Below are 15,854 nucleotides of genomic sequence, written 5' to 3'. Positions count from 1 at the left end.
ATGGGAATGGGAGAGGTTTGGATTATTGAGGATTTTAGTTTTAAGTCATTAGCAGAATGGAGAGCATGGGTAGGGTGGTAGACTGAGACGAGGGAGGAGATGTAGGGTGGTGCTGAACTGTGGTGCGCTTTGTGGGTGAGAGTGTTAAGTTTATATTGAGCTCGGTAGCGGATGGGAAACCAGTGCAACGACTGGCACAGGGTAGAGGCATCGGTGTAACGGTTGGAAAGGAATATGATCCTGGCTGCTGCATTCAGGAAGGATTGGAGAGGGGAGAGTTTAATAAGAGGGAGTAGTTCAGTTTTTGACAGATTCAGTTTTAGATAGAGGGAGCACATAATGTTACAGACAGTGGAACGACCATCACTGGTATTTTGTAGTAATTCAGGAGTGATGTCAAGAGACAATGTGTATAATTGGGTGTTATGGATTCCTGCATCAAGAGCTATTTTTTATTTTTATTTTTTACAATGTTTTTATTAACATCTTTAACATGGTACAAGGGGCAAAAAAAGAAAAGGGGAGAACGTCAATATATATTATAGACAAAGCAATGAATATCAACAATAATATATCAGGGTTCAAGTTTCTCAAGAAGTCTTGGCCGCAAAGCACGGCTACATTCTGCTCCTCTATTTTGGAAATTCCACCTCCATCTATCCCAGGGGTAGCAGTTCTCCTTGCGGAGTGTGACATGTTAAGCATGTCAAGGTGAGGAGACTTTTAAAGCTGCAATGCTCCTCTGGGAAATATCCAAATTGTCTCTTCTGAGAGGAGGAGGATTAGAACTCTAGTGCCACCTACAGGAAGTAGCAATCCTAAAAGTCAATAGTGACCCTTTAACTAGCCTTATCACATGACTTGGGATATAAGCCAGAACCAGAAACTCAATTTGCAGACACTGTGTTTCGGGGTACTTCCCCTCGTCAGTGCAAAGTGGGAGTTCTGGTTTGGCTGGGTGAGAGGAGTCAGACCGGTATTCAAGGGGTAACATTTCTCCTTGCGTAGAGTGATATGTTAAGCATATCAAGGGGAGGAGACTTTTAAAGCAGCAGTCATGTGATAAGGCTCGTTAAAGGGTCACTATTAATTTTTAGGATTGCTACTTCTTGTAGGTGGCACTAGAGTTCTAGTCCTCTTCCTCTTTGAAGAGACAATTTGCACCCCTATCTACACATTTATATATGTAGGGTGTTTATATTGGGGACATAGACCCTGATTCATCAAGACTGGAATTTTTCATGCCGGTATTGATGAAGTATCATGGTGTAGTGCAAATAAAAAATACATATTATTTTTGTATATAATTGTTTAGGTTCTTACTTTAATACTTATTTTTATTGTTATCATAGCATTTTTATACTTCATTAATTATTTATCTATTTATTTATTCATCTTTCTTTGCCTTCCTTTGTTTGTGTCTCATTAACTGGGACATCCGTAATCTTCATATATTTTTATGTATGCCTGGTCTATTGGGGATTAATTATTTTGGGTTATTATCTCCTTTCCTTGTTTATCAAATTGTTTCCCCCCTTTTTTAATTGGTTTTAACTGTCAGCACTTTTTTGATAAATTATAAAAATCATGTCTATTCATTTGTCTTAAATTTGGTTGTGCACTTTTATTTACTTTTTTTCCCTCTTTTTCCCCAAGTATGTATTTTTGTACAGCCTTTTGTAGCACCCCTTCATTTATTTTTGTGCTATTACATCTGTGGTGCCCACTAAATAATTTGTTTTCTTACCATGGTGGAGTGTGTGGCGCACGCCTCTTAATGAATCAGGCGGGGCGCCAAAGTGGCCACAAATGTTCCTCCAGTTTGAGACTCATCATGAATTTGATGAGCAGGGGTCGCCATGTCCCATTCCGTCCTGGCTCTATCTACTTTTGTCAAAGCTCAGTGAAAATAATGTGAAAACGTCAAAGGTCGCAAAATCTTTGTGTAGCCTTGAGTTGTTCTAAAATTTTGCAACTTTTCAAAGCTTTTAGCGTAAAATCTTTGAATTGGCGCCAAAGTAAATCTAAAGAGCTTGCCATTACTTCTATTTAGAGTTAATATATATCCTTTGTTTTCAATATTTTTAGTACATCACTTGTGATTTTTATTTTATTTTTATTTTTTAAGTTACTAAAAGTACATGTCTTTACTTGTGTCTTGTAATTCTGAAAAAGTCTTACTCTATTCCATTCATCATAAGTTATTTGTTTAAAAACAAAAGTAGAGGTGGCTCACAGCCCTCCAATATTGGACAACGACAAAGAGAACATAGGCTCAAAAGTGTTCCAAGGAGTCCATTTGGAAAAGTTCAATAGAAAAAAAGAGACCATGTCCAACTTAGATGAAAAAAAACCTACAACCATTGGTCATAACGTCGCATTTTTGGCAGAAAGTGGTTGTGTGACCACTGTTGTAGTCATGTTGTAATATAGGTTGGTATTATTTGCAGAAATTCACACCAGATCCCAAAGAACTATCACTTTTCTTTTTTATGAGCGGGATCAATCAAATCCATGTAAATAAAGAATGAGCGCTTCTCAAGGAAACAGTCTGCTGTGTGGGAAGACGTGATCGAGCACAGATTTATTTGCAGCCGCCGAAATATAAAATTCCTTTTTTTCCTGTTTTCTTCTGTTTTCCTTTTTTTTTGGGGAGACTTCCAAATTCTGGCCCAGTGTATTGTGGTATTGTATTACATTAGTGTCTACAGAGGTGGTAATCTTTTTTCCAAAATGGATCTATTTTAAGGCAACACCACATGTGCACATGACGTTTTTTATTCTCAGGCGTACTTGACAAGTTTTTCAGGCAGAAGTCGCTTCAGTAAACTCCTGAAGAGTCTTTTGCGTCATTTTCTTCAGGCATTTCCTAGCAGTTTTTCAATGGTTTTGGCCACAGGTGTTCTTGCTAGTTGGGTTTTCCTAAGGTCACGTGCACACTGAGTGTTTAGTGAGTTTTTTACCTCAGTATTTGTAAGCAAAACCAGTGACTAAAAAATGAAGTAGTGTACATGTTTCTATTACGCTATCTCTGATTGTTTTACTCCTGGTTTTGGCTTACAAATGTTTAGATAAAAAAAAAAAAAAATTCACCAAATACTCAACGTGTGCACTTGGCATAATGGTTTTTGTGAAGTATTTTTTTCCTGTCCACACTCCATTAAATAATGAAGAAACCACAAGAAATTTTTTTTAGGCAATAACAATGGCAAAGTGCTCCAAAAGATGACTGGACGTCTTCAGGGAATGTTCTGAGCTTTCCCATTGACCTGTATTGTGAAGTACACAGCTGGGAATTACCACAGTGTGCAGCTGTCAAACATGGAGACTTGTGGTAATTATCACTTCATTCTGGATGCTAATATGTAAGAGAAGATCTAGTCTGGATTTCTGTGTATTATAGAGCAGCACGGGAGAAGGAGGAGACAATAAGCTGCAACAATAAGGTATAATCGGGTCACAATCTTCTTTATTAGAAGGCAATCTGTACCACAATTCATGTAACCCAAACTACGGACAGCACGAATAAAAGCCTGGCTGTACGATTGCAGCCGAGTATATTTTATAGTGTAACGTATATAAACACCGGAGCATTTAATAGAAAATCTAGTTGGAAGATCATCTGGCTTGGGGCGGCGCTGAACTACTCTAGTTTCTGGCCATGGTCCCCGGATAGATCTTCTAACTACCCTATATTTTTCCTTTAAAAACACGGAAGCACTTCAGAGAAAAATATACCCTCCTGCAATCGTGCAGCCAGGCTCTGATTCAGTCTTAATGAAGGGGCATAGTTGAGTAGGACGCACCGAATTCATTAAGAGGTGCACACAACAGAATAAATTTAGAGCATCTTCTCAGTGACTTGTGCCTTACCAGAAATGCTTCTCCAGTCAGAGACTGGAATAACATTTCTGGCATAATGGCGTAACTTTTGGCGAAAAGTTACAACATTTTTCAGAACTTCACTATCCCCAAAATGTTGTGACTTTTCAAATGTTTTGCACCAGACAACTTTCACGAACACTTTAATTAGTCAACCCCTATATTTTTTTTAGTGCAGTAAAAGTTAGTGTTTTATTTAGTCATGTAGATATTGGACCTCTAGTGATACTATAATTGCTGTTGTGTGAATGTAGTGAGAGGCTCAGATTGACCCTTTGTAGGCAGCTGTTTTCTTGTCTAGGTAAATTCTTTACATGCAGTTTCTTTTTCAGATTAACCCTTTAGACTCAGCAGTATCATCCTGTATTAGCGGGACGTCATACAATATATAAAGAGATCTTATTACATGTGTGATAAATAAGTCATCTGTATGAAGTAAAGTTTATTCTTCTGGTGGCTGAGACTAAAAAATTTTTGCATTTCACAGTTCATCGTGTTTGTCATTCTCTTTTGGAGAATTTGAGAAAAATTGGTGCAAAATAAGGTGAAATGGGCCAAATTCAGCCAGATCTGAGCATAAGGCTCCACTTTGCCGTTGAGATGGTTTATAGAATCTGCTCTCCCATCAGTTACTACATCCCAGAGAAGAATATCTCACCAAATGTTGCCCTTTTTGTTAGAGTGAAAGAAGAACTTATGTTCCTGTAACCCCGAGAAGTCTTCTGATTTGCTAATGTCAAATATTTTAGGCCAGTCTCATAGTTTCACCTAAAGCCACTTTTTATGTTTCATATTATTGGTGTCCTCTTTTTAAACAAGGATTCATATTGCCGCATTCTTATTTTAGCTTGCCTATGGCATGCTTAAAATACGTTCACATAGATCACTGTGACTAGACTGCAAGTCTCACAACCCAAAAATATATTTCTTCAGCTATTTTAGAGCTGTGAAAACAGCCAAATCACAGACATGTCAAATTAGAGTGAGATACAAATCAGATTGAGGATTAAAGGTGCAAAGTCACATGTGATTTACAGCTAAAATGTCAACAAGTTTGGGGGTCTCAAGTTACAGTGACCCCACTGACTGGTGTTTAGATGCAATGTTGCAATGATTTAAGTGTAGTCCTAGTCTATTTCATTGAAGGAAATGCAATGCTTCAGTTCATTCAGATTAATATTAGAGAGCAGCAATGCATTTCTGATTTTTCAGCTGTCTTGTTTGTAATGTTCTTGATACTAAATGGTAATTTGGGACATGATTTTTTAACCCCTTCAGGACTTTGGATGAATTGGTTTGTTCAATGTTGGGTTCCTGTTTTTGATACAGGCTCATGAGTTGAACTTGCTTATGATGGCTGTATTATTCTGCCATGATCTGTCTCAAACAGCAGCTAGTGTGGTTGAGCTCTGCCCACTTCTAACGCCTTTAAAGGGAACCACTCATGTCCAAAAACACTATTAATCTCGCGATATGGGGTGAATCTACAGGTTAATAGCGTTCTAAAGCTATACTGCTGCTGCACTGAAAGCACAGCTACTGGGAGGAAATAAACTTTATTCCTCCCAGCAGCCCCTGGCTTTCAATCTTTGAAGACGTGACGGCCACACCTCTCAGTACATATTGAGAGGCGGTTTTAAGCACCCCCTGGCACTGACTGACAGCTGGCCCAGCAGTGCATCAGTACTCAGCCGACTGTCAGTCCGTATCGGGTTACAGCTCTAATACTGATCGGTGACTGAAGCTGCACCTTAGTTGAAAGCCAGAGGATGCCGGTAGGAATAAAGTTCGCTTCCTCCCGGTAGCTCTCAGTACAGTGGCTGCACTGCTTTAGAACACTGTTAACCTGCAGATTGACCCTATATCTGTAGGTTAATAGTGTTTTGGAACATGACCGGTTCTCTTTAAATGGCACTGTCAAACTCTGATAGCGGCACTTACAGCTCGCAACCCGGAGGGACGCACAGTTTCATGGCCCATCGACCTCCAGCAACACGCTTGTGGGGTACCGATGGCTAGCTAGGAGTCTGCCATTATGGTGCTCAGTTGAAGTTGAGGGAGCTAAAGAATGCAGTAAAAAAAAGAAAAAAGAAAAAAAAAACATTTTTAAAAACATGAACAAAATAAGTTCAAATCGGATCTGTTTTCTACCATTAGAATTAACACATAGTGATAAAAAAACGCCACGAAAGTCCAATTTATTAAAAAATAAAGTTAATTAACCCGATCGGTAAACCCAGTAAAAAAAAAAAAAATTGCCCAAAACATCAGATTTGCGTTTTGTTTTTGTTTTTTAACCATCAAAACGTCATATCTACCTCAAAATGATATCAATAGAGATGTCGTCTTGCCACATAAAACAAGCCCTCATACCGCTCCAGTGACCAAATCATGAAATCTCTACTTGTCTCGGAAAATGGCAACACAAGCCAAATTATTATTTTCTACGTATTTCTACATTTTTTTTTCACCACTTACAAAGAAAACAACTTTATGCATGTTTGATACCGCTGTAATCGTACTGACCTGGAGAATTATAGTGTTTGGCCATTATTTCACCAAATTTGTTTTTTTTTTTCCCCATTTTACAATGCATTGCATGGCAAAATAGAAGGTGTCATTCAAAAGAACAATTCGTCCAGCAAAAAACAAGCCCTCATATGGCCGTGGCAATGGAAAAATAAGAGTTATTTCTCTTACGAGAAAAACAAAATAATCAAAAAGCCAAAAAAAAATGAATATATTGCTTTGTCAGAAGTGGATTAAATACATGGTGTATGTAGAATAAGTTGCACGCAGATCTATTTATCAAGGGAGTTTATGAAAATGATTATGTACAATAGAAAACATTTCTACTTCAAATTCCGCCTTTATATTGTTGGTGTATGAATTAGTTTTTTGGAGCAATTATCTTGTTCTGGTGCCAGACATGCGTGTGTATACGTGTCCTGCTACATGCGTGTGTATACGTGTCCTGCTACATGCGTGTGTATACGTGTCCTGCTACATGCGTGTGTATACGTGTCCTGCTCCTACATCGCTCTTCGTTTGTCACATTCTACCGACTAGTAGTTTATGCAAATTTGACACTTTCAGTCATGTGTGTTATATTCTCCCAAGAAGACACAAAGATATACAGGTAACACAAAACATTGTGTGAAGTGTTTCTGGCTCCTACAATGTATAAAAAAACAAATCTTAAAAATACTGTCCTCAGGTTTTCTTTGCTGCAGATCTAGCAGTGCTTGGGCTGAGCTGTGTTTAACCCCGTCCACACCACTGATTGGCAGCTTTCTGTATATATCTGTAGCGTTGCTACTGGGGGGGCAGAGGGTGCTGCCATCCTGCACTCTGAGATGCCCACCCGGAGCTACGCTACTTTTAAATTTATCAGCCTGAGCCGATACAGTAACTGCATCAGTGCAGGCAGACACAATCTCCCTGCACTGCTGCTATGAGGCCTGTGAGCTGGGGGCTCCCTTGCAAATTCAACTGTATAGGCATCTGCTGATACAGTTGAAAGCGATGGAGGTGGGAGTGTCAGCTGACGCTTCCTCCCCCATCATTCTTTCTCGGCGTCTGATGTCTCAGCGCGATGACATCACTACGTGGTATCCTCTACGCTGAGATCTGCAACGCTTTAGAACGCAAGCTGCACTGACCGAAGCAGCGGGGAACGAGGAGGAGAGGTGAGTATTGTACTTTATTATTTTTTTAGAACATTTTGAGGGCGATTAAACTGTATTGAGAGCTATGGGGTGCATTATACTGTATGGGCTATGGGGTTCATTATACTGTATGGGCTGTGGGGTGCATTATACTGTATGGGTTGTGGGGTACATTACACTATACAGGGATGCTTTATACTCTATGGGCTGTGGGGTGCATTATACTGTATGGGTTGTGGGGTACATTACACTATACAGGGATGCTTTATACTCTATGGGCTGTGGGGTGCATTATACTGTATGGACTATGAGGGTGTTCTATACTGTATGGAGGACTATGTGGGGGCCTTTAAACTATATGCAAGCAATTATACAAAGTGAAGGTTTGTATGGGGGCCATTATACAATGTGGGGGCCATTATATTGTATGTAGGCCCATGATACTGCATGGAGGGCTGTGTGGGGGTCACAGTTGGGGAACCATACCTTTCCGGGGCAGTTGAGGGGTGGGGTACAGTAGTGCAATGAAAGGGGAATCTAGGGCTCCAGTAGGAGGAAAATTAGAGAACACATAGTACCACACAGCAGGTGCAGTAACATGGACACATATTGTATCGGCAGGATGAGGAGTTTGTGCAGGTTGTGGATAGATGGGGACAGTGCCTGAAATGTGAGAAGTCAGATGTGTCTCTGCTGTGATCTCTACAGACGAGTCTTGGCTGGAGAAGTTGTCGTGTCGGTCTGGGCCAGATGGAAAAGACAGGAAAAGTGAACAACTCCGATCAGAAAGAACTACAGCTGTAAGTCACTATATATAACTGTACTGTAGTATCTTATCTTCTGCAGCACTGGTATCTACCACTATATGGTCACCATATGGAGGTAATATAAGTGCTGGTCTTTGTATAGAGATTTCTTTTAGTAACAGCGCGGTCATCTGTTGCGGTTCTCCTACATCCACTATTAGGGGGCGCCACCATAGTTGTAATCAGGGTTACATGGCTAGGGGCCCACTCAGCTGTTTTGCCCCTCTGAACCAAACCCCTAGCTACGTCTCTGGTATATATTCACAGCAAGCTGCTAATCCGTTCTGGAGGAGTGGTTGGCCTCCTGCCTCCTAGTTCAGCTTGTTGTCTAGAGATAATCCCCTGCTGATAAAACAATGATTTTATTGAAACAGCAAAACACAACCTAGTAAGTGACACATCGCTGGAATCTGCATCTCTGCCCATACATCATGATGCTTTCAGATTTCATCGCACTAAGCTGTTGACAGATTCCCTTTAAGAGACCACTTCAAACCTGATCTTTGGGATGAGCAGTAATCTAATTTTTATATTGTAAGAGTGGCTGCGATTAGACACATTAGGCCACGGCCCAACTATCAATATTTGGTCAGTGTTTTTTCTCAGGAGTGGGAGCCAAAACCAGGAGTGGGTGATAAATGCAGAATTGGTGACTTGTTTCTATACCTTTTCTCTGATTGTTCCTCACCTGGTTTTGGCTCCCACTCCTGAGGAAAAAATACGGACCGAATACTGACCAAATACTGATAGTGGGGCCACGGCCTTATACTGATACTTAGGGCGTAGTCAGATGCCCGTATAAATCGAACCAGGATTGGAATAGAATGCTAGGACTGGCCGACGGCTCTCCTGACACGAGCGTGACGCTCTTGATGAGTTCTGATGTCGATCCGATTTATATGGCTGTCTGATTGCGCTCTTACCCTGAATTACATCACAGACCAGGACCTATTCGACCTCTCGGCCCTAAGAAGCCCTTTCAGTAGATAAACAGTGTGCCGAGGAGAGGAAGATTACAAAGCATGCAGCTATAGTCTTCAGCAGTGTAGAGGCCTAGGCAACCCGGACTATGGAGTCTGTAAGCCAAACCCCCAACTCCACGACTCCCCGACTCCACCGCACTGGTCACTACTGAGCATGTACATAAAGTGCTGCACAGATTAATCTCAACTAAAAGCCGAGATCCTTAGGTCAGGAACAGGACAGACATTTATAGGACATTTCATAACTTTTCCAAAATCTCATGAAAACATTTACAGCACATTCTGCATTGTACTACTGAACCAATTTATTTTATATTTTAGGAGTCTGAGTCGGTCCATTTTATACCGACTCCACCAAAATGGACACCGACTCCGACTCCTGCAACCCAACCAGAGACCCACATTTTCCAGGCCCTAGCATCTGCTCTACTCCTAAGGGCTCATTCAGATGTCAGTGATTTTTCTCAGATGTAAAAACAGTATGAAATTCACCAGTGTCTCATCAGAGTGTCCATTTTTACCATAAGCGTTTGGTCAGAGTTTCTGGAATGGTTTCTGCTTTCTCCAGCTTCTCCTGTCAAACAGTCCGTAAAAAAAGGTGATGGCACACAAATGACATCAGTGTGATGTCCAACGCTCGGATCAATATTGGACAAAACTCTGCTTTTGTGAGGACCACTTGGTCTGAGAAAAAAATCAAACTTGTCAACTACCCATAGACTACAATAGGTTTGAGTGCAAAAACACGGACCACACTCATTCGAGAAAGACTGATGTCTGAATGAGCACTAATACTTTTGTTGCATTTTCTTGCCATTGAATAGAAGGGTAAAAAAAATATAATAAAAATTTGAAAATGAATAAAAAAAAAGTGTGCTGTGTTTTTTTTATTTTTGTGGTTGTTTCTTTTGTGAAGTAGTAATTCAGCATATTTCTAAATCTTTTCATGGCCTCAAAGAGCGTGTATTTGAACAGGGCAGTATATATAGCTGAGCCACCCCATGACCCATGGCTGTCTTATAAACAGAGTGAACATATAAAGAGGCCATATTGTGTGCACCGCTCGCTCTGCAGTACTGAGTAGTCACCCACTGTTTACCTTTAGGTGAAAATCTCCAGCAGGCCAATTTGGCCATCCATCTGTGTGTTTTATGGAAAGAGGTGCCAAAGGTTTTAATATAGTAAATGTCTAGTCTCCAAGATGAATTTTTGCTCATGTAAACGCACTAGAAAAACACGAGCCATCCATTACTGAAAGCCCCCTTTTAAAGTCTCTTGGCAGTGTAAAGACTGAAGGCCAGTGTGATGTACGATAATCCTGTTTTTTGTTTTCTGCGGAATAACTGGAGATTTCCTCTGTGGTGAACAGTAAGTCCATTTATGAGCTCTAAGTCCACCTGTTGTAACTGGGCTGCTGTTATTTGCTTTTTTTTTATCTTGTTTTATTAGGAAATCCGAGGCCTCTTGTAGTCTGAGACCTCATCTTTTAAAAAGAAGTCTTTCAATTGCTGAAACAGCAGTCTATTTAATCTTTGGGTTACTAAACCGGTCAGGGCAGTTCACCCATTTTCATCCCAAAGAAGAAAGGACATGGGGATAAGCCTGTGTTTAATACACTGCCATTATTGCATGTTACTAAAGTGTCAGATTGATACTGTACTTGTTACTCATCTAAATTGATTGAAGACAAATGTATGAAATTTATGCAAAATGTTAACTGCTGATTACATGCTTCCTGCAAACTATTCTGTTATCACTTCAGTAGAATTCATGTGTGTTTGTTCTCAATAATTTGTAGCTAAATTGAAGATCCACTTTTGGTTGGAATTCACTATATAGTTCACAAAATCTTATTTTTTACACTGCTCAACATTGAACTTGCAAGTCAAGAAGGAAAACTTGTCTAATTGTGAAAATCACAAGATCAATAAATGTTACTGATTTGAAAATGTATCTATTTATTTTTTCATAGTTTTCATAACATCTTAATTTATTCAGTACTGAGTATGAGCACACATGGAAATACATGCACTTACACGTCTTGACTGCTATCAATTAAGTTATTAAAGAGAACCTCAGCAGGATGTTTTAAGTTTTCTTCTTATGACGTCTTCTGTGCATCAGGGTGGGCCTGGGGAGTTGGGTCGTCTCCTGCTCTGGCTCCTCCACCTGCCTCCTGTATTCCTACAGATCACTGATTCTTCAGTGACCTTCCTCCATTTTGAAGTTTTGCACCATCATCGTCTGTATGGGCAGCGCAGGCGCAGTGTGATTCCACAGACAGTCTTCGGATCTTAAATAAAATGGGGCTGGAGACAACGCACGTGCAGATCGAGATTGAAGACCTCATTGTCGAGATCTCGATCTTTGCATGTGCGCCGTTTTATTGAACGGTCTGTGGAATCACACTCTGCATGCGCCGATGGCAGTGGCCTAAAATTTCAAAACGGAGGCAGGTCGCTGAAGGATCATTGTCCTGTAGGAGCACAGGAGGGGCTGGAGCAGAAGACCCAACCCCTCAGGCCTGCCCCGATGCACAGAAGACATCATCAGAAGAAAACTTAAAACCATGATTAAGCAAGAATCACTGATCAGATTCTGTCACCACAACGATTGATTTAATCCATATAATAGCGCCATTATGGCTATACCTTTTAGTGTATTGTGCTAAATCCTGCTGACCGGTTCTCTTTAATTCTTGTCTGAGAAATATTTTGCGACGCTGAATGCATTTTGGCCATACAAATCCTCAAGATCCGCTGCTGGCAGCTTCCTTTTGAAATTAACCAACAATGTTCCAGATGTGCTCAATGGGAGATGCTGCTGGCCATGGTAGCATGTATAGACCATGCAGGCTGCTCACAGTAGCAAATAAGCAAAATGCAGCTTGGCGTTGAAAACAGCTCATGGGACACTGGAGAAATGGCCGTACCACTGGTTTAACAATCAAATCAATGCAACACATAGCTGTTAGTGTACCTGGAATGAAAACTAGAGGGGCCCGGCTGCCTATATTATGCTACCCCACATAATGATCCCGGGAGTAGGACCAGTGTGATGTTCCCTTGTTAAGGCCTTTTCGTGGCATTGTTGACTTGATATTGTCAGGTACTAAGAATGATGCCTAGTGATCTATTTTGTACTGCAGGAGAAATTGAACCTCACATACCAAGCCTAAAGCGTCAAACATTGTCCACACAAACCATCAGAAGGCACTTGCATGCATTATGCTTTGAGCTAGACGTCCAGCTACAAGTGTTCCATTGACTCCACGCCACTGCTCTCAAAAGCTGTCATTGTGAAGAGCAAGATGGCAATGAAGGCTGGAATGGAGGTCTATCCTCTTGAGTAATGTGTCCCGTTTTTCTCTTAAATTCAATGATTTACATAGATTCATCTGTAGAACACTTGGGCAATGCCATGAAGAGGCCTTCATGAGAAAATTTGTAAGTATCCCAGGAGCTGTTTTTCAACCACACAACACCAAACCACATGTTGCTCATGCTACTGTGAAAAGGCTGTGCAGGTTGAACGTGCTGCCATGGCTGAGTCTCCCATTGAGACAAGTCTGACACATTATGGGTCGGCACTTGCAAAGGGATCTGCCAGCAGCGGATCTTTAAAAATTTGTGTACCAAAATGTATTCAATGTGGCAGAACATTCCTCAGACAACAATGAATAACCTCATTGATAGCTGCCAAGGTGTAATGTGTGTATTTCTGCATGTAGTACTCATATTCTATACTGAATAAATCAATTTGATTTCAAGAACATTTTGTTTTCATTTTTTCATAATTTGCATATTAACATGTCTGTCCATCCTGTGATTTCCATAATTCCATGGCTTTTCCTTCTTGATGTTGCAATTTTAATGTTGAGGAGTGTATCATTCTGCTTATTTTGGTCCATGATGCATGAACTGACTGCAGGTCTCAGTCTCCTGACCCTAACTCAACAGCCCCATAGGCACATATGAATGTCAAGTTAGGCGAGCCTGATGTGTGATTCCAGCCTTACTAGTATTGTAACATCATCTAATTAAGCTGGGTACAATCACCAAATTGCTGGGGATGGATTTGTATTTTGGTTTTAAATGTGCCCATACTCGAAGTTAGCTAAACACCGATTTTGCCACCTATGGGGCTTCAAAAATTTCTCCAAAACATGAAGCTATGGAGAGGAAGGATTGATCATATTGATTTTCAGTGCTCACTCCTGTTCTATGATATCTGCAAAGTTTTTTGTTTTTTTTTTATCTTTTTTTAAATAAATTAGATATTCTCATTTATTACCTTTTGGAGCGCAGTATGTGAAATCTCAGCTTGCAGTTCAAAAGGACATTTCTTCAGTCTTTTCCAGTCTTTTTTCAACCCTTCCTTCTAGACACTGCCAGCTCTGAATGGTAGCTTCTGAGAGGAAGAGGTGAAAGTTCACTCTTCCAGAGAAGACTCTGAAGAAATTCCCTATTGAGCAAGCAGAAATTTCACATATTGCGCTCCAAAAGCAACAAATATGAATATCTCTGCAATGGTGTGACGCAGCAGAAAAAATAAAAGAATCTGGAGCTCATGGATTTTTGCAAGGTATTTAAACTCAATGTTTTTGAGCAAGTGATAGGTCCTCTTTAAGATATTAGTGGAGCCTTAAGAAGAATGTCTAGGTCTTTTGTTGTTTTGTTTTCTTCACTCAATAGGAGGCAGGAAATAAAAAATACACTTGGATGTGAATGTGAGGGCCCCCTCCTACCTGCTCCATGTTAAGTTATTTTACAGGACTTGCATTGTAATTTGTGAATCTCATAGAATTTATATTCAAGTCAAAAACCCTTTTTGTAAGCCAGAGAGCTGCTACAAAAAGCATCTATTGTTCTGGAAGACTTGGTGTGGCTATGTGTCACTTGACTGCCAAGTTATGCTACAGATTTGTTGATGAGAGCAGCAGCACTAAACAACTATTTTATATGCAACAACAGTTTGCATATTTTTTATTTTTCAGTTGCAGATGATTGAATAAAGTGTCAACTTAATTTTTCACCTATTTCACTTGGAGTGCTGCCATTTCTTTATTGGATAATCATTTTTGTTGTAGTTGTGAAACTGCAATAATGTACAAATGTTAGATTTTTAGAGCTTTAATCTTTAAATAATGTAATGGTAAATAGTGAAGATTATTTTTCTTTTTGTTTTTTTTCCATGACTTCCTACAGCAAAAGAAGCAGCTTGGCGACTGTGACTCCATAACTCAGGAAATTGTTGGCAGTGCTCATGTGGAGAATTATGCATTAAAAATGTTCCTGTATGCAGACAATGAGGATCGAGCTGGAAGATTTCACAAGTAAGTATTTGCATAGAATTTATAGATTTTATTAATCGCTCCAGAAAAGTAAAACACAACATATAGCCGGGTTCAGATAAGATTCCCATAGACTTGAATGGCCAGTTCCAATCCGTAAACAAAATAGGACCGGCTCCGAGTCTCACAGATCTCACATAGCAATCAGTGTTTCTCACTGGTTTGTGAATAGATCTATGAAACTTGAGAAAAAAACAGACAGCAGACTGACATGTCACACAATAATTTGAATATAGCTTATTTGTGATATTCTACCTACACATTAACCTTATTAAGATTAGATTATTTGGAGCCTTAAGGACCAAGCAATTTTTTTTCCTATAGCCCGATTCAGAAGCTATAACTTTAATTTTTCCAGTACTACAGCTAGATTGGGGTTTGATTTTTGCAGGAAGATTTGTCCTTTTTATAATTACCATTTTGAGTTAGAATTAATTGAATAACTTTTATTACCTTTTTTTGTGGGATGAATTAAAAGAACAGCAATTGTACTATTTTTTTTTTTTCCAAGTTTTTTTTTTTTTTAAATACTCCATGTTTTATAAATAATATTTTAACTTCATGATATTGTATCCAGCCATAGTAACTTCACCATAGAAACAAATGGTAACTCTGTAGTAATCAACAGCCTATTTAATAACTCGGCACATTGGCAGACTTTTTATGTTTTTTAAAATTAAAAATGGTCCAAAAATAATTTCTCCTTGTCATTTGTGATCAGGCAGACCATTAAGTGCACAGCACTGGCTCAAACTGACGGTGTCGCTGTCAGAGGTAACATCATCCTAACGTAACCTGCTGCGTTTGGTAGTACTTCTGCTCGGACAGCTGGTGCCAGTGCTGGTGGTGATGCTTTCACTTTTAGTGGCTCCCACATTTTTAACTATTGTATTATTGTTTTATTTTTCTTTCATAATAACCCGTCAATTGCTCTTGCCACTTTTTTATACCATACATTTTACACAACACTCTAACTTTTGACAATCTATTCAATCTTGGCCAAAATAATAAAAAATGCTAATAAGGTATGTGCACATACAGAAAGTAAAATGTGGTAGCAGGCCACAGTATAGGTGGGGCATATTCAATTCTCAATTTGGACTTGTAAAACAGTTGTGCAAAAACAGACATGCAGCTTGATGTCTACATTTTTCAACTTCCT

The 15,854-nt window shown here is 39.7% G+C and overlaps 1 protein-coding gene across 1 annotated transcript in view; it reads left to right on the top strand.

The window, feature by feature from the left end:
- The window catches only part of VTA1 (vesicle trafficking 1), a 243,488-nt gene that overhangs the window by 108,804 nt on the left and 118,830 nt on the right, over positions 1-15,854 (top strand). Inside the window, exon 3 of the mRNA XM_073672753.1 lies at positions 14,547-14,674. Coding sequence (XP_073528854.1) covers positions 14,547-14,674 — 128 coding nt within the window. The remainder of the gene's footprint in view (positions 1-14,546; positions 14,675-15,854) is intronic.

The sequence above is a fragment of the Phyllobates terribilis genome, unplaced genomic scaffold (assembly GCF_046119375.1).
Source record: "Phyllobates terribilis strain yellow unplaced genomic scaffold, ASM4611937v1 Scaffold_3__8_contigs__length_932513732, whole genome shotgun sequence".
NCBI lineage: Eukaryota > Metazoa > Chordata > Amphibia > Anura > Dendrobatidae > Phyllobates > Phyllobates terribilis.
This window is presented reverse-complemented; position numbering and strand designations above follow the sequence as displayed.